The following is a 22,205-nucleotide window of genomic DNA, read 5'->3' as shown; positions in this document are numbered from 1 at the left end:
AACAAAAGGGAAGAGCTAGGACTAACTGATAGCTCTTTTTTTTTTTTTTTTTTTTAAAAAAAGATACCTCCCACAAACCCACCTTATCAAGATACAGAAGGAGAAATCCCAAAGGTTGACAGTTCCAAATGCATCTGGAAAAGTCAAAACACATAATGGGGATGACCAGACATCATGCAAAACATCTTCCTTTGATAAATCTGCAGAGGCTAGAAAGGTACAAAATAAATCTTAAGACTTCCCTTCTCCACTAAGGAAAGAACTAGGAATGAAAAGCTTTCCTTTTGCTGCTCATTCAATCACTGCCAACTCCATAAGTGCCGCCTTATCCAAAAATTTCTCATGAACGGAGTCTCTAATGAGAGGCAAGCTTTGTACTGAGCAAGCTGTAGAAGTGAGACATTTTCCCCATCCTTCTGCACCAGCCTTTTGTGGTTATACAGCTGGAAGAAATCAGTGATTTCAAAAGATATCTGAAGATGAGCAGCAATACTTGATACAGATTTGTACCCAACTTTTCAGGTAAAACACCAGAATGACTGGAATTCAGATTAAAAAAACATCACATACTACAAAAGTAGAAAAGAAGGTCTTCTGTTCGTGCTGCATTCCTTTCAAATGACAGGCTGTTTACTGATGCCCTTGCCAAGAAAGTAATATCCCAAATGAGAATTTGACAATTTCCTTCAGTTTTAAAATAACTCTGATGTTCTTGCATAGTACATCTGCTCTTCTGCAGGGAGATTTAAGCACCCTTCTCTTTTTCCCCTGTTGATAACTTTCTTTTTTTACATTGGACACAGAAAATCAAACAGCTTTTTATTAAGTTTAACTGTCAAGACAACTTCTTGCTAGTATTCCTTAATTAGTTATTACTATTTAAAAACTACTTGGTTCACAATGTGTTTCAGAAGATAAACTAACCAAGAAACACCTCAGTTTCAGATTTTCAACATGAAGGAATTGGAAGAAATAGATAAAACTGATGTTTGGCATTCCCAGAGTAGCAAAATACACCATCAACTGGTAGTACAATATTGAAAGCAGCCCAGCGTGCTATGCTCCTGTAGTATTTACTTCTACTGCTACAGAACTAGAGGCTTTGGAAAAAACCCAACACGTCTCCCAGGGCACAAAATACATAAATAATAATTATATATATGTATACATTAGATTACTATGATAATGTATTATAATAAATGTGTGGTTACATTTATTACAATAATGCATTTTTTTTGAAATGCACATGAGCTTAATAATATAACATTCAGGTTTCATCAGATCATAGTAAGATATTTGTGTCATACGTGAGAATTCTTTCTTTTTTTCTGACACTATGTACCAAGATTTACTCTGCAATGAATAGATAGCATGGATTCATGTTCACCTATTGATTTAGTGACAAAGGACAAGAAAAAGTTGATCACAAGTGGTTATTTGTTTTTTATTTTCAAACCTTTAGGGAGGAAAAACTGCCCTAGATTCTGATTCTCTATTTTTAAAATATCAACCTATTACCATATATTTCACTTCAAATGTTCAAGTTGTTATTTATATGCAAGCTACAGTATTGTGGTCTTCACTGCTGCCAGATTTCACTAAGCAGGTGTTAAAATAAGACCATCTATAACAGAACTACCGAGACAAAAAAGCATGCCAACTGCTGCTGTAACAGACTTCTCATTAATGAGGAAAAGATAGTGGAAAGTGTGTGTCTGTAGTGAGACAGATACGCACACAGATACAATCCCCAAGATATATGTAAAAAGTATATCACACCCCAAGATAAATGTAAAGAATATATCACAAGTTGAATCCTAGATTTTACATACTTTGCCTATTATTTCAAAAGAACAGTTATTTCAACTACCTAAACACATACTTTTGTCTAAATTCTAGATAGTTCTAACGTTAAGTTTAGAGTTACGACAAAAATCAATACATTTCCTCACTGGCATACAACCCTACACATGAATCTTCTTGAAGATTTATGGCAGTCTCATTTACAATTGTTAAACACACCTGAATTATACAAATAAGGACTTTGAAGAAAAACAATAAAGAGCATAGCCTCACAGATGCAGTGGAGAAGTAGTAACAAGGCTGGGAGCCAGTGATGGCAAGACAAATCTTAGTTAACTAAATAATCAGGAGAAATGAGAAGACGGCAAAAATACTACTCGGATATGAATTAACTGGCTCTTATTTATACATCAGGATGAAAATAATGAATATAATGATAGGTATTTATTATTTCAGTATCTACATTTTTCTAATGGTTAACTTGACTCTATCTTTTAAGACAGCAGAAAAGCCAGAAACATTTAGAGACATTTTTAAAGTTACCATTTAAAACCATTTATTAAACTCCTGATTAGAATATTTCTAATAAATGCCTCAGATTATCACTACTCCCACTGTGTATAATCCGTAACAACAATACAGAACTGCAATCATATAGTGCACTTAAAATATTCATAGTAACGTTCCTACTTACGTTTCCGTGTCTGAAACTAATGACTCATTATTACACACATCATTGAAGGTATGAAGTTGGTTCTATAGTCAGAAAAAGGAAGAAAAAAATTAAAATTTTATCTAAATACTTTGTGAGGTAGTTTTCTTATATTTAAAACTAGTATTAATGACAGAAAACAAATTTTTCTAATATTTTCAATGTTTTTAAATAAACCGCTTTGACAAAAATTTGAACAGGCATTCTAGTAGGCAAGATGGATCAGTTTTCTTTTTAAATCAAACTTTCTTTCACTAAAGCAATTAAATTATGTTATAAAACTCCACCCACTCCAGAAATCAAAACAATGTGTGTAGCAGTCACTTTGCACATGAGTTTTTATGAGAAATGAAACACATACTCTGGAAATCAATGTTTTAGGATGAGCTTCCTCATTATTGTAACACTTACTACAACAGCAATGATTTCTTTCGACACCCTATCAGTGTCGAAAGTCTACAAAACTGGAGAGTGAAAATTAAGTATTTTTATATAAAATAAAGCTTTGAAAGGTATCTGAACAGATAAATTCAAGACATCACAGAGAAAAGAAAAGCCTGTTAAAGGTTTACATCTCTTTTCCATCCTCTTCCTCGGCATCAACTTTCCAGATACAAAGATGGCTCTGTATCCAATTCTTTCATGTACATAATATTTTAAATTATGTAATAAAACTTACTTGTCATCTTGTTATAAAAAACCTTAAAGATACAGTTTGTGAAATTCAAATTAAACTTGTTGCATAACTTGACAGAATATTTACTCTTTCCTTTCTTGAAACAAGTCTGGTGCATGCACTCTACCATTTGGGTGACAGCTAATCTCCTGCAGTCTTTATACAAACATTTATTGATGTCTAATCTCAACAATTTTCAGGGGTAAAAACGTTTTTGAAGAAACAAAATTGAAAATACGCATTAAAATTAGTGAGACATGAGAGCCTGATCACACAATTATTAATAGAATGGATACTTTCAAATTAAACATTTAGGAGTGGAAAAACAAGCGAACAGAACTTTCAGGAAGAAACTGTTATGACCAATTAGAATTAGGTCAAATAAAGAAGTGAAAGTTCACTGGCTTTTCTGAAGACTCATGCCCCAACCGAAAATGTTTTGAAAGGGATCCAAGAGTCACAGAGTACTGAACTGTTACTATCATCAATTTTAAATCCACGGTCACATGTTGATCCAAATTTCCCATACAAAATCCTTATCCAAAGGAATTTTGACAAAAGGTGTTCTTTTTCGTATTGGAACTTTCGAACAATTTTTACAGTAATTTCAACTACAGTCTTAGAATTCTGACACAACAGCGCAAAACAAAGTACACATGGGATAGTAAATGAGTGAGAATAAGGTGGTGCAACACTAACATTTTTTTTTACTTCATGCTTCATTACCATGAAGTGCCAGCAGGAATAAAATACTTTTACAGTTTTTTACCATGTATGAAACTTTGTCAGAAACTAAAGACGCCTGTGCCCAGACACTCAATTAATGTAACACAAATGTGTTAGTTATGAAGTACAACAAAGGCATAAAGTTTCCAGCAGAGGAAGCTGAGAACAAAAAGGCATCTCCCTAGCTAGTCCTGTCTCAAGACCCAGGCATCAAGGGTAATCAAACTTTCTACACAGGAAATCAATGCAAGAAGAGTAAAGATGTACTGTTTTAAGTTTTGCACTGAATTTGTTCAGGAAAAACCTAACCATGCTGCATTTGCATTTGTACTAATGCACAGAACCAAATAAAAAGGGATCGAAAAACTGAAAATGGAAGGATGGTCAGATCAGTTATGAGTATTCATTTTCACATACTGAAGTTCATCTGTAACTGGAAGGACAGGAAAACAAAGAATCCTATTTCTGAGGGAATAGTTGAGAGAGAAGAGGGTATTTTGGAGCTGAAATAACTGGGAGATGAAATCAAAGAGAACCAAGGTAACAACAAAAATAAACCTTCAGGTATATCTTGGTTTACATTTTGCTGGTCTTTTCCGTAGCTATTTCCAACTTCATATTCAACCACTCAAGCTTTCACTTTACTAAAATTAACTTTCATGTGTCTGTCTTCAACCTTGTTTTGTAAATAAGAACTTTAGTCAGATGATATGACACATTATGGATATGCTACTCTTCAAGAGAGGCAAGTCTATATTTGGTGGTAAGCAAATATAATCCCTGTATGCCATACAGCATGTATTCTGTGAGTCTCAAGAGGTTCCACGAAACTGAAAGGTTTAATTTTAGGACTGGTCACATTAGCTGTCAGACAGGAAGAAAAAAAAAAAAAAAAAAAATCTCTTGGCAGACACAAATCAACACCTCCATGTTAGAAGACATTCATCTGTTTAGATTCACTGATATTTTTGGTCAAAGATTTCGGTCTCCATGAGAGCAAAAGTACATTTATCTTGCAGAAGGAATAATCAGGCAAGCCACAGAAATCATTTGACCCAATCTATTTTAGTCTTGATCTTGTGAGTTGAAATTAGAATCTGCATCTGACTCAACCTTCCATATGAACTTTCAGAAGAAACTTTTCTTTGAAATAAACATATATTGAAAAGGTCGCACTTTAAAATATTTTGCACATAATTTGGATAAAAGTTTTATTTGAATCTTCATGTCTATTTGCAAATGAAATGATCAATTGCTTCAAGGCTAAGCGCTCAACTTTTGTCAGATGAAAGCCCAGGAAAGAACAAAATTTTGCAGTTGCACTTATCGTAGTTGTAAAGTCTTGAATACAAAAGAGGAAGCTGAAATTGTGTTGCTTGGGATGAACGTTTCAATAAAATTACTTTGACAAATTCTAGCTATCAAAGACATGAATAGAAAAAAGAAACTTCAAAAAAGTAGTCATGAAGGTACATCTGTAATAGAGAAGGTTGTGTGAAAATTCTAACAAAGCTGAACTACACTACATCTTTGTAAACACATCTTTGTTTGCAAAGAGGACAGAAACTTCAGTAAAAAGGCAGTCAAAATTCCTGTAAAATTTGGTTCAGATTTCACATTCAAAGTTGCACCAACCTGGCAATTAAAATTGTTCCAGGCAAGGCATACAAAACTAAATGAAACAAAATGCTTCTCAAACTCAAAAGTCGAACAAGAAAAATCAAAAGATGCTTCTTCCAAAGATACCATCATATGATCTTTAAAAAGAGAACCGAAGAAGAGATAATTTCCTATGATTTGAATGAGAAAGAAGAATACGTTTTCTTAGTGTTCCAGAGAAGTTTTAGAGACTATCCATATAAAAAAAACCTTAGTAACTTATTAACAAACAATATTCCATTTTTTTACAAGCTGAACCTGATTTGCTTTAGTCTAAAAATACATGTCCATTATTAACAATCTCACTTTTATAGTCATAGCAAGTCAAAACATAGAACTTCTTAAAATAACACAATTTCACATTCCCTTAAATGAACTACATCCTGAAAAAAATAAACAAACCGATGCATTCTTACTTTCAAACTTTCTTTTGGTAGGGATACACAAAAAGACACACATTAGTAGCTGAACAAGGGCAACTGTACAAAACCGAAGGGAAGTACTTAAAGGCATAAAAATCTAATGCAATTGGAACTATGCAAACGTTGGACATTTATTTTAAAATCAATGCTACTGAAAATGACATTTTCCAAAACTGTGCAGAATAAAAAAAAAAAAGTTACTTTCGTACCCAGTTAATGGCCATATTTTAAAATGTATCTGCCAGATATTATAAGGTATCTGTAACTGTATAAATAATATAGCACACGGTAATGAAAAATCAAAAAAAAAGAAGCTGTATTTTCACGTAAGACTTCATCAACTCTCTGAAGTTTTCTTATTACACAAAAAGAACCCTGAACATTCACTTTACACTAATTTATTCTGACAGAAGATTAGAATTCAGGCACTCATCGCATATATTATATGTAGCATTCACATAAAGTCATATAAATTACTTATGCATATAAATTATATTTACAGTAATGTCACTATTTCTTCCAGAAGTTAACTTTCTCTGTATCTTGTTTTAGCATCTCTGCTGAATGAACTGCATCACGTTTTCATTCATATAAACGCAAAGCTGAATGGACAATGCATTCAAGTCCAATACATGCAGTTACCCTTAGAATAACAGAATTTGATTAACATTGAGTGGATGTAGTTCACACATTTTTTTTTAACTTAGTAGGTCACATACCTATGTAAATTAAACATTAAATTTGGTTAGAAACCACCAGTAATCTGACTGGAAATACTTTCAGGTTACTTTAAATTGCCATTTATTAAAACAATTGTTAAGTATTTCTATATATAAATACAGTGAGAAGCAAAATCAAATTTAAGTAAAGATGTATTTACTGTCAGTGATGAAGAGAGTCACTGAATGAAACTATGTAATCAATTAGAACAGAGAAGGCCAAATGTGTTCAGAAAATACTACAAAACTTAAGGAAAGCATGTTTGTTTGTTCTAGTATAGTTTGTTCCTACTCATCACTTTGTGCATTAACGCAAACATGACAATACAAGCTATAAATCTTAAATACAGGAGTTTCAGAAGAAAAACAAAATTGAAAAGGCTCAGATGAATTAAAAAAAGTTCACTTTTGACCTTCTGTACAACTGTCTCTCTATGGCTGTAATACACACCTAGGAAGCAATGACAGACAAAGGACGCACAAGAGATCTTGACTGGTGCAATGGGAAGCATTTCCATGGGAAAGAGGAGGGTGGGTTTTTTTGGTTTTAATCTATTTCTATTTGATACTATACATATTTACCTCTTCAGTCTTCTGCTAATTAATGCAGAAATGCTCTCTCTCGAGAAACAGACTATACTAAACAAACAGGAAAAAGAGATGTACAATACAAAGAAGCAGCTAATTACAGTAGTCAAGACACTGTAAAAATGAAAACAGATTGAAAGCCTTTGTAAACAACAAATACAGCCACGTCAAGGGACTTAATTTCAACATAGCTGTCACAAAACATGGTTATGAGAGTTTCATTTAGCATGGTAAATTGTTCAGGAAATGTGTTATGGTTCCATATGCTACAGAACATAGCTGTCACTTGGACTTATCTCTCAGTGAACCCTATATTCACAATCATGACTATCGTTTCCTAAGACTGCATATAAGAGGATTCTGCTGTTTTCACACATTTAAAAAGCCCCCAAAATAAGTCCATAACTCATAAAACACAAAAAGAAACATTTTTTCTAAATATTATTTATATTTTTAAAAAGTTCTTACTGTTATTTGACTCAGCCCAGCCAATCTCATTGTTAGAGTTGGAGACATAAAGTATTTAAACGCAAGATCAAGACTTTCTTTATCAAAACACAAGGCTGTATCCAATGGTTCTTTAACTGTGCTCCACATTAAATCTGCCATGTTCCGGGCTGCACTCTGTCGCAACTCCTGGTCTGACAGTTTACATAAATACCTAGAATAAATTACAAATGGAAGAAAAAAAAAAAAGGTATGATTCAAACTAGAACATTCCTGGACCACCATCTTGATTATAGCAAATACATATTTCCAATAGCTGTAATAGTACTAAGCCTTAAAACACCACTATCAGAAGTTGGCAACAATAAAAAAAACAATGAGGAAAAACAGAATTATGCAGAATATTTTAAAAAGTAAATAAATTTCTTATTTTAAACCTCTTCAGATTTCTTTCAATCCACAAAATGACAGGAAACCCATGGAGTTCTTCGGAAATATACGTTGGAAGCCTAAACCTCCTATCTGTTTCATGGGAAGGTGCCCTCTCCAGATCACTGCATCATTTTTATTTCCTTTATTTAAAACTGAAGTGTCACTATCCACTTAACATATTAATATACTTAAAAACTGAATTTCTGGAAACAGTGTCAGTGGCCCACAAATGGCATGCTCTGACAGTGAGAATACTCTGAAGATTAATATAGACCTGTTTGTGGCCTCAGTCACAGAACAGAAAAAAAGGGTAATTGTGCAATCACGTTCTGATACAATTAAATGCGGAACATGCACGGTTTTTCTGCCATAACCATATGCCATCTGTACATCAGTACTCCCTGTGCTACAGTACTGCTTTTGCAACAGGTTAGTACAGGAACACATGCCCAAGTTGTTTCTTCCATTGACAGTAATTATGATCTTTAAGGTTACATGAGAAGCAGCACCAAGGAGCCTAGGAATCTGACAGAGAAAGCAAAAATGCTAAAGAATTTTAAACAGCTAAGTTCTTCCTACTGCAGACATCTTAGATAAGGGGTCATCTTATCATGCACAATGAGTGGCAATACAGATATTCTCTTCAAATGGGAGGCAGAAGATATAATAATTTATGAAAACTAACTTACAGAAGCTAGTGCAACCTTAGTCTTATCTAAGCAACTACAAGAGCGAGATGTACCAAGAAAATCTATACTGAAATGTCTGTAAAGTTCACTTATAAAACACTGACACAGTTGAGAATTTCTTCTAAACTGAATGCATAAGAGAAAAACATTTAGAAACAAGCTGTCCTGAGCTTATTTTGAAGCAATTAAGGACTGCAGAGTGAAAGGTACACATATACAAGGTTAGCGTAATTAATTTTTTCTGCTATACTTCAGCATTTTTAAGTTTCAACTACATCCAAACTAGATTTAATTACACAGAAATGCGTTAAAAATCCATTTGACAGCCTAAGCCTGGCTCTATCCTTGGAGACCAGCCAAATAGATGCATGAATCTTTCAAAAAACACAAGAGATACTAAACTACACTTAACTACATTTATGCACCATTCCTTTGCCTTTACATCATATAAACATCAGTAAATTTTTTAAAAAAATAAAAAATACAGGCCCTGATTCTTATTTAGATTGAGGCCCTTTTACACATCTCTTCTGTAGGGGCCTTATAAACACACTTAAATGATACTTAACGTTGTCAAACACAGAAAATAGACTTCAGGGCACATAAGCATAGAGACTGTAGCTCTGTGATAGAACTGTAGGAGAAAAGAAGGACCATTCAGGGCCAAGGCAGTCGGATCCTAGTAATTGTGAAATTTGTCTTCTGCTGTGAAGCACTGGAAATCAGCTCATGGCAAGAAAGCAATGCTTCTGTGCTATGACTTCTAAACAAAAGTAGCAATGAGAAGAGAATACTCATTTGTGAAAGTTCAGCAGCAAACCAGACCCAGTGACCTATCTTTAACCTACAGACAGGTGAGTGAAGTTACACTCTGATGAAAAAAAAAACAACACTGGTCCATGCTACAAAACATAATAATCTCAGTATGACTATCAGCAACCTCAGAGCAGTTTTTATCTCTCCAGTTTTATATGCAAACTATAATCAGCCCTGGTTCCCAAAGCTTTTCAACGTTCATAGTGCACGTCAAGTCATACTCAAGTGTTTTGTGAAGGACTTCTAAAAATCTTGAAGATGTTAAAATAAATTATATTAATTTTCTCATTCTACATAGGACAGGTAAAGAGTGCTTGTATGCACAGACAGGTGGGAATGGACACATCTACATATACAGAAACAAGGGTGCTTTTGTGGCTCCACTAGATTTCTGTAACAGGACTTTCACCTGAAATATTCCTCACACTAGGAAGTTTGGTGAGACAACTATCCTAATCTAGTTTATACAACAAAATGTTTTTTATTTTAATGCAACAGTATCAGTATAAGCCTACTTTCATTCCTAAAATTCACACTACAACTTCATTTTTAATGTCCTTTCAGCACATTTATTGTATTTAGTCCAAGTCTGAATCAGACTTGTGCCATGTTTTCTGTATTGTAATATCGTTGAGACAGTGTTTTAAAAAAATCCCACTTTATAATAACTGAAACTACAGTGTAGGTGCATTTTCACAGCTATAGAAGTACTCCAATAGTATAATCTGTTTTGCCAAGGCCCTGAAGAAAGCTACAGAAAAAAGAGCACTTTTCTCACCTGGGTTATTCTAACCAGGCACAGTGTAAATGTAGAAGACAGCATACTTGTCTTTACAAGTATAACTGCATCTACACTAGAAAAATTATTGCCACTACTACACTGGTCATAAACAAGATATGATCATATCTTTACTACCAGGATTAAAACTATAGAGACTTGCAGAGTAGGCCAAGCCTCATTTTTATCATGGAAAGATACAGTGGCCTAAACCCTTCTGTATCAGTAAACTGGGTCCACTATTAACAAAAACGAAATCTTCAGCTAGCACTGGCAATTAACACATATCTTTCCTGACCCTGACTAACTGTACATTTCCTGCATTGCCTTACAGAAGAACAGTGATACAGGAGCAAGGCAAAAGGTCTATTTAGCCCAAAATAGCCACTCTAAAAGCGGATGAAAGATTTATCCCATATATATAAAAAAATGGATGAACCTATCTACTACTGTGAATTAATTTATCTCTTGCTATTTATACTTTTGGCTTTCTCATTAACCTATGCCAGTTAGTTTCACAATTACATTCGCATGAAAAACAATCTCCTTTCATTTCTTAAGTCTGCAACCTGACGATTGTATTGCATGTTCTCCATTTCGTTCCCTATTTGTCTTCATATCACTCATACAACAGCCATCTCCCTGTCAAAAAAAATTGTAGACTATGTCTTTCTTCCTATCAACGTAATTTTTCATCTCCTACCTTCTTTGTCACCCTTCCTATCACCTAGGTAGTTCTGTTATCATCCCTGTGAGATGGAACAATCAGAACTGTATGTAGTATACAAATGTATGTGACCCATTCATATAATGGCTTAATAAGAGCTTTCATTCTGTACTTTTTTTTTTAATTCCTAAATTTTTATCTTTTTGATTCTGAAGAGCAGTAAGTCTTAAAGGAATATATGAACAATACTTCAGGATCTGTGTAATCTAGTAAATCCAACATTTTTGACTAAATGAGAGACTTTTGGAAAGAAACATACCTCTTTTTATACATATCCATAAAAGATAGTCTATGTATGTATAGAACCTGTCCTGCCAGCCTGGCATACTTAAAATAATCAGTGAATATATACGATCTACAATTAGCAGCACACATACATATACATTAATTTTTTAAAAACCTGGTTTAGTCTACTGAAACTATTTAGACTTGCTGTATTTGGGGATAGAGAGAGTTGAGTTTTAAACATGCAGTTCCATGTTAACGTAACACTTAGAATCACATCTTATGCTTCAGGACTTCAGCTACTCAGCTGGGAAAGAATCTTTTTCCCTTAATATGACTCTTCTGGACCACAGCTGTAAAAGGGATACCTAGCAGAATGAGTCAGCGCTCCTCAGTGATATGAAGAATTCACTTAAGTGCCTGGCTATTGTCTTCCGACTTGTCTATTCTTTTTACCTACAGCATACATTTTCAGATTTTTGGAGGAGTTAAATTTTTTTTGCAATTGAAAATGTCAAGGCTTATTACAAGAGTTTTTAATGACATTTAGTAACAAGGAGTGGTCTTGGGCACTCCCATAAGACCCAAATTCTTAAGAAAACCATTTTTAAGCAAAAGAATAATTTGAATTCTTTCAGCTGCATTGTCTCTCACTGGATTCTACAAGAAGCAGTGGGGATCAACAATTCTGTTCAGAGCTTCCACTTACTCCGCATAAACCAGCGTTATGCTTGTGCCCTGTGCCGAGACTACAGGGCTAACACAGGAGCAACTGCCACCTGTAATTTCCTCTCAATGAGCGTGAGCACAAAATGTTCTGTTTCTCCCTAACTGGGGCAGAGACATGAATCCTTCATAAAAAAACCTCTCCAGATCTGTCTTGAAGCAGGAGAGAGGAAAAACGGAGGGGAGGAGAAAGGGTTAGAACTAAATATGATATTGGTCAGTGCTAATGCTATACGTAGTGCTCATATTTTACCAGATACCAACTGTGATGTCAAAGAAAGAAAAATTCTAGGTCTTTTCCTTCATACTATCCAGCACTTTTTGGTGATTTATAGAGGCACTTACAATATCAGACATACAAGTTTATCTTGTTACTTATCATGAAACTGGACTTCATTGCTAGTTGTCTTCTTTCTATAGGACAGAGCTATCCACGACACTTTCAATCAACAATCTTGCCACTGAAAACACACTGTCCACGAAACACCGCTGTTTGTAGCTACTGCTCTCTTGAGGCATTCAATACCTGGAACCATGTAGAGCATCTCTCATCTCTGATCTTGAGGTGGAAGTCAGATGGAACCAATGTTTTTTATAAAGAGACACGATGAACAACTTGCCCTCACTTATAATTGCAGTAAGTTATGACTTATTTTCTTGAGTCAGTTTGTCAATAAGTCTCTTCTTTTTTTCATGAGAATTCTGTAATTTGAAATGCAGAATTCTAAGATATTGGGATCAATAAAAGCTTCCTTCTGACGAGGTCAAAACCACTTTGCTTCCTTACTGAAAGCTGTAATTTTAAATTCATGTCCTTTATTTCTTTCCTAAACTGCTCAAAAAACATAGGCCCTTGAGAGGCAAGATATGAATGCTAGTGCTCCATTCCCCAGGCAGAAAATAACATTTATTAGTCTTTTTCTAGTAGCAGCAATAATGACAAGATTGTGCCCATGATCTTTGCAAATTCCAGCAGTGGTCTCCTCTACACAAATACACACTTTGCTATTCATTCCATCCACTCCTAGTAGGAATAACCACAGAAAGGAACGTAAAGGTTAACAGCATCTTTTGTCAGATGAGGTTAAGATGCCAGTCAGGTGATCTCTCTGCTTGTGCTGATCAGCACTCCAAAATGCAGTTCTTGCAAGGAAGCAACATGAGCAGCAATTTGGACTAACAGTCAATTAGAGCCCCAAGAGCTCATTCTAGACTAAAACCCTCTCCAAGCCCTCCTTCTTAGTTTGCATAGCAACAGAAGCTATTGCAGGATTTGTTTCAAAGGTGCTGTGCTGCTGTGCCCAGGATTATGTTTGCTTTTTTTTTTACTGAAGTAAAAAGCAGATGGAGACCTAGAGACCCAAGCTGCTAAGATAAGATCTGTAAGCTTGACAACCACATGGGGTGAGCTGCATACATCAAGAAAGTCATCCTTTACCAAAGGCATCTGTGTTAACTTCTGTCCCATATAAAGGTATAGCACTAGAGATTATTTTTGCTATATGGTCTCCAAGCTTCATGTCCCACTCCATAAGCACATCTTCACAAAAAAAGCTTTGGATTTCATAATGTTGAGAAATCCCAGATCTCACATCAGGATTCAGTTGTGAAAAAGGGGAAATGGGAGAACATCCCCTTCCTTCTCTAAATTCCTAGTGTTTTCCTGTATTAATATTACCGTTCTGATTGACATGAATATATTGTAAATGCTAAGAACAGACATCAAGGGCATTATTTATGGCAAGAAGCTGCTGACAAATCACATTTTAAATCAGATGCAAATATTCTACAGGTAAAACAAAGAGGAAGAGATGAGGAGAACACAGGGAAAAAAGCTTCTATTCATTTCAGTGACCCTAATTACACCTACAGTTATAAAACAGAAAATGCTTTAAGAATTACAGGATGACAAGCAAGTGAGGATAAACAGCAAAGACTGCAGGCTGTGTTATTCTGTCTCACTCAAGTACCTTCTTATCAGCCTATCTCTAGTTGTTGATCCTTCAGTGCTCTTTTCAGTTTCCACACATTCCAAGAAGATAGGTACAGCTCATGAACCAAATTCCCAGGTACACAAACAACCATTAATGGAGTATGTACGGAGGCAAGAACTGGAATATCCTCTGCCTGTCCTTCCTAGACTGCTTCACAATTAATAATAACCTTTATAATATTTCAAAGATAACACAGCAGCATTAAAGGGGTGCACATGACTGGACTGTAACTCAAGAGTGGTATGTTTTAATAAAATACCAGAATACTCTTCTTTCTGCTATCGTTTTGGTAGAGACCATGTTCTAGCACGATAGCCAAGTCAGTACTTAAATTTTTACAGTCAAAATTCTTTACAATTAAAACCAGAACATTTTTAAATAGGAAACATAATTCTGAGCCTCACTATTCTGTGCATCTTTTTGTTGCCAATGTAATCATTTTTGTTGAGAATGATTTTATACTGGTACAGTTAAGACAATATAATCTGTAAAGGCACTTTTTTTGCTATCAGGGAAATAAGCTATGACCAGTATAAGCGTTTGTCCAATATTACAATCATTGGAAAACCAGAGCCTTTGGAGGACCTGTGGGTCCAAGCAAGAGCAGTGGCCTTTTAGGTTGTCTGCACCAGCAAAGTTTGATGTTGGGCCACTGGAAGGAGAATTAGTGACCACACCCTTCCACCTCCAGGCAGATACTCATACACAAGATAATTGCATCAGAAGCTCATTGGATTTTTTCTATTGTCCGCAGAAACCCAATAAAAATAAATTGCTTGTATAATTAAATATAAGTACTTTAATTTTAAAGTGTTTTTCATGATAGGCAGCTTGATATAAAGAAAATCTTTGGGACTGGATATATTTAGATACATAAAAGTGCGAGTAGACTTTTGATCACACTTCAGTTCCTGCCAGCTGGAAATACAGAACATCAGAATGTGAAGCAGTGTTAAAACTCAGTGAAACTCAGTATGTGAAACCTCAATGACTACATATTGCTCTTCTACTTACATTGTCTCACTGCAAATTTTATGTAAAGTTCTATGAAGATCCTGTAGTAAGTGAAACTGTATTACAATTGAACCTGACACAACATGTCAGAATGGGGCCGGTTGTCACACTAAAAATTCTATTAACAAGATTAATCTGATTGATACTGAAATCAGATAGATCTAAGGAGCTGCCCAAACTAACTCTAAACATTACCTTCACTCTCCTTGTTGAAATGATACAGTCAGAGCAACAACTTGAACAATTAAAAGGGTATCAGCTGACATCATAAATAGGTGCTGTCAAAAAGTCCCACAAGAAAAATTCTTAAATTAAAAATTTACCTGATAACATAAGTCCTAAAGGGTATAATGTGCTGCATGACAGCAGGGATGTGTAGCCATATTCTGATCTATAATGCAAAAACATAAATAGATAAAAATTTCATTAATGACATTTAACGAGAATGGTAAAAAATGAAATATTGCTGGTACATTTGCACGTGCAACCCCACTTTAAAAAAAGGCTTTGTTGTTGGTTTTCATTCAACTTCAATTCTTTCAACTTCTTATTTTTCTAATTTTCGAAACTGTTAACTGAGGAATGCTTCTATGACTTATAAACAGGAGTTGCATCTTTTCTTCTAGTCAATTGGAAAATACAAACTTTGTATAAATAGTATCATACTGCCCAGATGTCTCATTTTTCTATTTTCTGTAGTTTCTTCAGTAGGAAAAACTGCTACTCAACCCTGTGGGGTTTCTTTTAAAGTCTATAAGAAAATTATACCACTCTTTCTGTTCCTTGCAAATCTCTCCTAAATCGAGTAAAATTATTTGACTTGTGTTGATGTTTAGTTTCTTAGGACTTAGATATCCTATAAAATAAAATTATGTTTTATAACCAGTAATTAAGCACAGTTTTTTTACTACCATATTTGCATTCCCGTATTTACCATACTGCCTTTACCACCTTTGCAAAACTGTATTCAGGAAGAAAATGTATGCCGAGAAAAAAAACCCTGAAACAGCTATTTAGCACCGCTGTGAGGAAAAGAGGATCAACCAAACTACTTACACAGGCAAAGTTAGAAGTTCCATCTGCATTTCAAAAAGGAATGCTGAGCCTGTTAAACCTGTTACAGAAAGACAACTACTGCCAGGTAAGGGATCTAGCATAGATGAAACATTAGTAGCTGTTACTACTACCCACATAATTTTGATCATGTGCACACACAAATCCTGTGAATAGCTAACACCATCAGTCACTCAAAGCTGTCATGTCAATTTACATCTCCATGTTTATTCTTAAAAGAATGTTTAATCTTTGCAACTGATGCAATAAATTCTGGCTAAGGACTAAATTCTCACCAGGATTTTGGAAAATTCTGTATGCAGAAAAATCTAAATTCTCCTTCTTGCCGGGAAAGAAAAATATTAGGCTGCAGTAAAAATGTATCACCAGCACTTATTTTAAACATTTCTGGAATTAACCAAATAACTTTTGGAGTCCATTCTGAAAAAAAATTTTCAGACTTACTTTTTACAATGCAACTAAGACTACACAGTAACAATATGAACCTACTTTGCAAGATAAACAAGCCAAATCTTCACATTGCAAAAGAGACCACATTTGGAATAAGCTTCTGATCCAACTGGCAGTCAAGAAGACAAAAAATTCTACCATCCCAAAGATAGAAAGTGTAACTAGATGGTTGTTCTAGAAACAGGAATTAAGTAACATTTTGACAAGGAATTGCAAGGATGACAAAGATACTATTGTATTTACACAGTTTGTTTTTTAACACAATGTGCTCTTTTTCATATGCAGTATGAAACACAAAATCAAATATATTTCTTTGTGAAACAGAAGTAGGAAATGTTTTTATAAGTTTGTTTTTATAGTTTTCATTTTTCATATTAATTTTCACTCTGTATTAATTCAGTCTTTTAATGCCATTTCACTCATCTGTATACTTGCATTGCATACAACCTTCACCCTCAGAATTGAATGGGTAATTTCTCATGTTATAAATGAAAATGTAATTTTCATCATGAACTCGAAGGTAAATATACTAAATTATTTAAATAAAATGTCATAGAATAACATATATAAAATGACATTAACATATATAAAAATACATTAAAAATCCACAACTTTCATCATACTTTTTTTTACTTCTACCTGCTTTTCAGACAAGGTATTTACTGCATCTGTTCTGTTCTCAAGCTTCAGAGGTTTTGGGTTTTTTTTTATTATTTGTTCTTTATCATGGGCAATTAATTTCCAAAAGGCAGTGTGCCTCTCAACAGTTTTTACCTCAGACTTAAGTTTTGAAGTTTCATACAGTAAGATTAAACCAACATTTTGGAAACCATCAGCATGATTTCAATTAATTCATCTCCACTGAGAGGACGCTTATTCCTTCACAACGTCCACAAAACTCGCATGACAGTACAGAATGAATTCACAACAGGCTTTTTCAGGGAGATTTAAACCCTCCACAGTACAAGCAGTAGGTCACTGATTTCTGTGCATCTGATAGTTTTTTAAGGACACCAACACAACATCAGGTAGTTAGACTGAGCAAATACCACAGAATATGAAATGTGGGAAGAATGGAAAAATCAAGTATCTAACTAAAAAAGGTAGAAAAGAAACACCCTAAGAGGAGGAACAGTCAGTCCTACCACAATACAGGTTGCTAAGAAAGCATTTTGCAGAGACGTGAGCTGGAGAAAAACCAAGAGTGCCAACTAGCCAACTCCCTGTGCGAAGTAAATTGCATTATACTACATTTGCTGGTTTATTACTACAAACATAAGCTTGTCTGACAAAGACATTCACTCAAACGAGATTTGCTGGATAAAAAAATTCAAGGAAACATCTTTTTCAATAATGTTCATGTCCTCTATATAAAGGAGACAGGAGTAATCACAAACAAGTAGCTCAGTTTCCCACAGACTTTACTAATTTGTGGTACTGGTCTTCTCTTATGTGCACCCGTGGAGTGCACTTAATGAGATATTTACCTTCCTTCGTGGAAGAAACAGAGCTTTCCACACCACTAGGCAGCCTTTACTAAAAGCTGAATGTTACTGGTTGTTAGGAAATTATTTCTTGGATTTCACTTTACTATTTCCAACTTCACCTATTCTACTTCCTGAAACCTCCTCCTAAGCCTAACTTTTTAATGCGAAAATGATTGGTTCATCCACACTACGATCTTTCCGAAAATATTTTTGAAACATTTAAGATAGCAGCTAAACAACGCATTCATCTCACAGACTTCAAAATAAATTCCAGCATGGGTATTTCTAGAAGTCTTTACAATAACAGCTACTTAATTGCCATTCTCAAGAGTTAGTACAACTGTGAAAATGTATTTAAGAGTTACTATACACTAGGGTTCTGGCTTTACACGTCGTAAACCACTTAACAGTTGACATTGCAGAGCTGTTCACCGAGCTGTTATTGATAGGGTCATTCATAAATCTCACACTATCTATAAATCCCATAAACACAAATGCATGGGGGTAAAACCAAGTCAGATTAGCAGAGTTCTTACTGAGATCACCAATATTTTGTTCACAAAAAATAGTTTTGTGAATGCTTCTTCTTGTTTTTTGGAGTGCGGTTTATCATTTCACAGACACTCAGAAACTTTTATTAAAAGTTTATATTTACCTTAGTAAAATAAAAAACTTAGTAAATAGTAAAAAAAAAAAGTAAAAAAATAAATAGTAAAAAAACTTATAAAAGTTATATTTACCTAAGTTATATGATTTATATAGTGAGATGATATAAAAAGAAACAGGGAAAGAGAAACACTACATCCAAATCAGAAGCTTATGCACCATTATAGAGGTAGAGAAAAATGTGTTTTGATATCAGCAAGTCAAAAAAATTAGCTGCCTAATTCAGAACTAACAAACATACTGCATTTGAAAGTCAGAAGCACTGCTGACAAGTACACTGAGTAACAGCAAAAATGCAGCAAGTGGATGAATAAAGAACATTACACATAAAACATTTTCTTATACTTTCTGTAGTGAACTGACAGGTAAAATCTAAAGATTTTTTTTTTTTTTTTAAAACAGTTTTCCTCAAACTCACACACCCTTGCCAGCAGAGCCAGACAGCATTCAAAAGAGAGATTCTAGTTCAATGGTTAAAGATATAACGCTGGAAGAGGGTGAAGAAACAGTATTTGTACTGGTTATTGTTTGGGTTGAATTTCATTTTATCTGGCATGTTTAACCATAGCATTCATCTACAATAGCTGCAAGAGACAGCTACATGTATTACCTACTAGAACAAAAGATAAATGCAAAGTTGCTAAATCATTATCTGAAAGGAGAAACTTTGCTGAGAGGTATTTTGGGTTAGGGGACATCACTAAGAATAAAGGAAATAATTTACGTAGAGAAAAATAAAGACCTCAAAAAAGGACAGAGAAGAAAGGCAGATGCAGTTCATAATCATGCACTGGAATGGGATATCTAGGAAATGGGATTTGTGGGCAGAATGCTTGTTGAAAAAAAACACTGGTGCAATAGGGAGCTGCCGCTCACTGTTCAGAAGAGTTTTGCCCACTCTCACAAAAAAATAAAACAAAAATCAGACAAAACAAATAAATGTTTGGTTCCATCACAGAAATTTACTTCTAAACCAGAATAACCTACAAGACCAGCCATTTCCAGCAGATGGTTTGATGAAGACTGCAGGCTGCACTGACAACAGCTAGAGATGAAGAATTCATCAGATGATCACCTGAAAGCTCATCAGATCATATAGAAAGAGCCAGACGATAACGTATCTCCACAATTTAACATACAGAGGTCCTGCACAGTCCTCCTGGGCAAGCTTCCAAGAACAGAGAATATCATGGCCTTACTCATTTGTTCTCTGACGTACAAGTTAAGAACCATTACACTGCAAGGATCGGGAATGAGTGATACAGACCACCAACACTAGATTTATTTCAGTTGCTGGTTCCCTCTATGCAAACATGTTCCAATCCTTATTTAGAACATCATCCTGGCTGGTCAGTAACAGCAACAAGGAAGGAGGGAAAATGCATGGAAAGAAGGATCTGATTTTAAGCATTTAAAATCGCAATCAATGTCAAAACTATATTAAACTCACTTCATATAAGGTGTAACAAACTATTGTTTTCCTTTTTGTCCATATGTAACATCCACAAGACAGGTCACGACTTCACATTATCACATTATGCTAAGTCTTCATATGTCCTTCCTCACAGACTGTTTTTTATTTCTATCATCAATCTCCTTCAAATCTCCACTAACATCAATTTGGAATTCTGATAGTCAAAAATCACTATTTCAAATAGGAAATGATGAGGATATGTACTCTGATACTAAGCGAAAATAAAAGATAGTTACCTCTATGCTGCATGTGTATACTGATATAAAATCACAGGAAATTGAGAAGAAAACGAAATCCATAGGCTTTTCCCTTGTACTTCATAGGAAATAGGTAAAAAGTTAATATAGCCTGAAGAATCACAGAATCATCTAGGTTGAAAGGACCTTGAAGATCATCTAGTCCAACCATCAACTCAACATTAACAGTTCCCAACTACACCAGATCCCTCAGTGCTGGGTCGACCCGACTCTTCAACCCCTCCAGGGATGGGGACTCTCCCCCTGCCCTGGGCAGCCCATTCCAATGCCCAACAACCCCTTCTGGAAAGAAATACTTCCTAAGAGCCAGTCTAACCCTGCCCTGGAGCAGCTTGAGGCCATTCCCTCTTGTTCTATTGCTTGTTACTTGGTTCAAGAGACTCATCATGACCCCCCCTCTGCATCCTCCTTTCAGGTAGTTGTAGAGGGTGATGAGGTCTCCCCTCAGCCTCCTCTTCTCCAGACTAAACCCCCCCAGTTCCCTCAGCCGCTCCCCATCAGACCTGTGCTCCAGACCCTGCACCAGCTCCGTTGCCCTTCTCTGGACACTCTCGAGTCATTCAATGTCCTTTTTGGAGTGAGGGGCCCAAAACTGAACACAGTCATCGAGGTGCAGCCTCACCAGTGCCGAGTACAGGGGTAAGATCCTTTCCCTGTCCCTGCTGGCCACGCTATTGCTGATACAAGCCAGGATGCCATTGGCCTTCTTGGACACCTGGGCACACTGCTGGCTCATGTTCAGCCAGCTGTCAATCAACACCCCCAGGTCCCTCTCTGACTGGCAGCTCTCCAGCCACTCCTCCCCAAGCCTGTAGCACTGCTGGGGGTCGTTGTGGCCCAAGTGCAGCACCCGGCATTTGGCCTTATTGAAACTCCTCCAGTTGGCCTCAGCCCATCGCTCCAGCCTGTCCAGGTCTCTCTGCAGAGCCTCCCTACCCTCGAGCAGATCAACACTCCCACCCAACTTGGTGTCATCTGCAAACTTACTGAGGGGGCACTCGATCCCCTCGTCTAGGTCATCAATAAAGATGTTAAATAGGAGTGGCCCCAAAACCCAGCCCTGGGGGACACCACTCGAGACAGGCCACCAACCGGATTTAACTCCATTCACCACAACTCTTGGGGCCCAGCCATCCAGCCAGTTTTTTACCCAGCAAAGCGTGCGCTCACCCAAGCCTTGAGCAGCCAGTTTTGCCAGGAGAATGCTGTGGGAAATGGTGTCAAAGGCCTTACTGAAGTCAAGGTAGACAACATCCACAGCCTTTCCCTCATCCAATAAGCAGGTCGCCCTGTCAGAGAAGGAGATCAGGTTTGTCAAGCAGGACCTGCCTTTCATAAACCCATGCTGACTGGGCCTGATCATCTGGTTGTCCCGCACGTGTTGTGTGACGGTACTCAGGATGAGCTGCTCCATCAGCTTCCCGGGCACCGAAGTCAAGCTGACAGGCCTGTAATTTCCCGGATCATCCTTCCAACCCTTCTTATAGATGGGCGTCACATTGGCCAGTTTCCAATCTGTCGGGACCTCCCCAGTCAGCCAGGACTGCTGGTAAATGATGGAAAGTGGCTTGGCGAGCACCCCAGCCAGCTCCTTCAGCACCCTCGGGTGTATCCCATCAGGTCCCATAGACTTGTGTGTGTCTA

The 22,205-nt window shown here is 36.0% G+C and overlaps 1 protein-coding gene across 15 annotated transcripts in view; it reads right to left on the bottom strand.

Moving 5' to 3' along the window:
- Window positions 1-22,205, bottom strand: part of USP34 (ubiquitin specific peptidase 34) — a 145,979-nt gene that overhangs the window by 94,495 nt on the left and 29,279 nt on the right. For 13 of the 15 annotated variants that reach the window (XM_074864438.1, XM_074864439.1, XM_074864441.1 and 10 more), the window contains exons 6-8: window positions 15,477-15,544; window positions 7,774-7,966; window positions 2,498-2,559 (exon numbers count right to left, since the gene is read on the bottom strand). In XM_074864438.1, coding sequence (XP_074720539.1) covers window positions 2,498-2,559; window positions 7,774-7,966; window positions 15,477-15,544 — 323 coding nt within the window. The remainder of the gene's footprint in view (window positions 1-2,497; window positions 2,560-7,773; window positions 7,967-15,476; window positions 15,545-22,205) is intronic. The other 2 variants (XM_074864453.1, XM_074864452.1) reach the window with 2 other exon arrangements.

The sequence above is a fragment of the Strix uralensis genome, chromosome 3 (genome assembly GCF_047716275.1).
Source record: "Strix uralensis isolate ZFMK-TIS-50842 chromosome 3, bStrUra1, whole genome shotgun sequence".
NCBI lineage: Eukaryota > Metazoa > Chordata > Aves > Strigiformes > Strigidae > Strix > Strix uralensis.
Note: the sequence above shows the minus strand (reverse complement) of the source record. Positions and strands in the feature narration are given on the sequence as shown.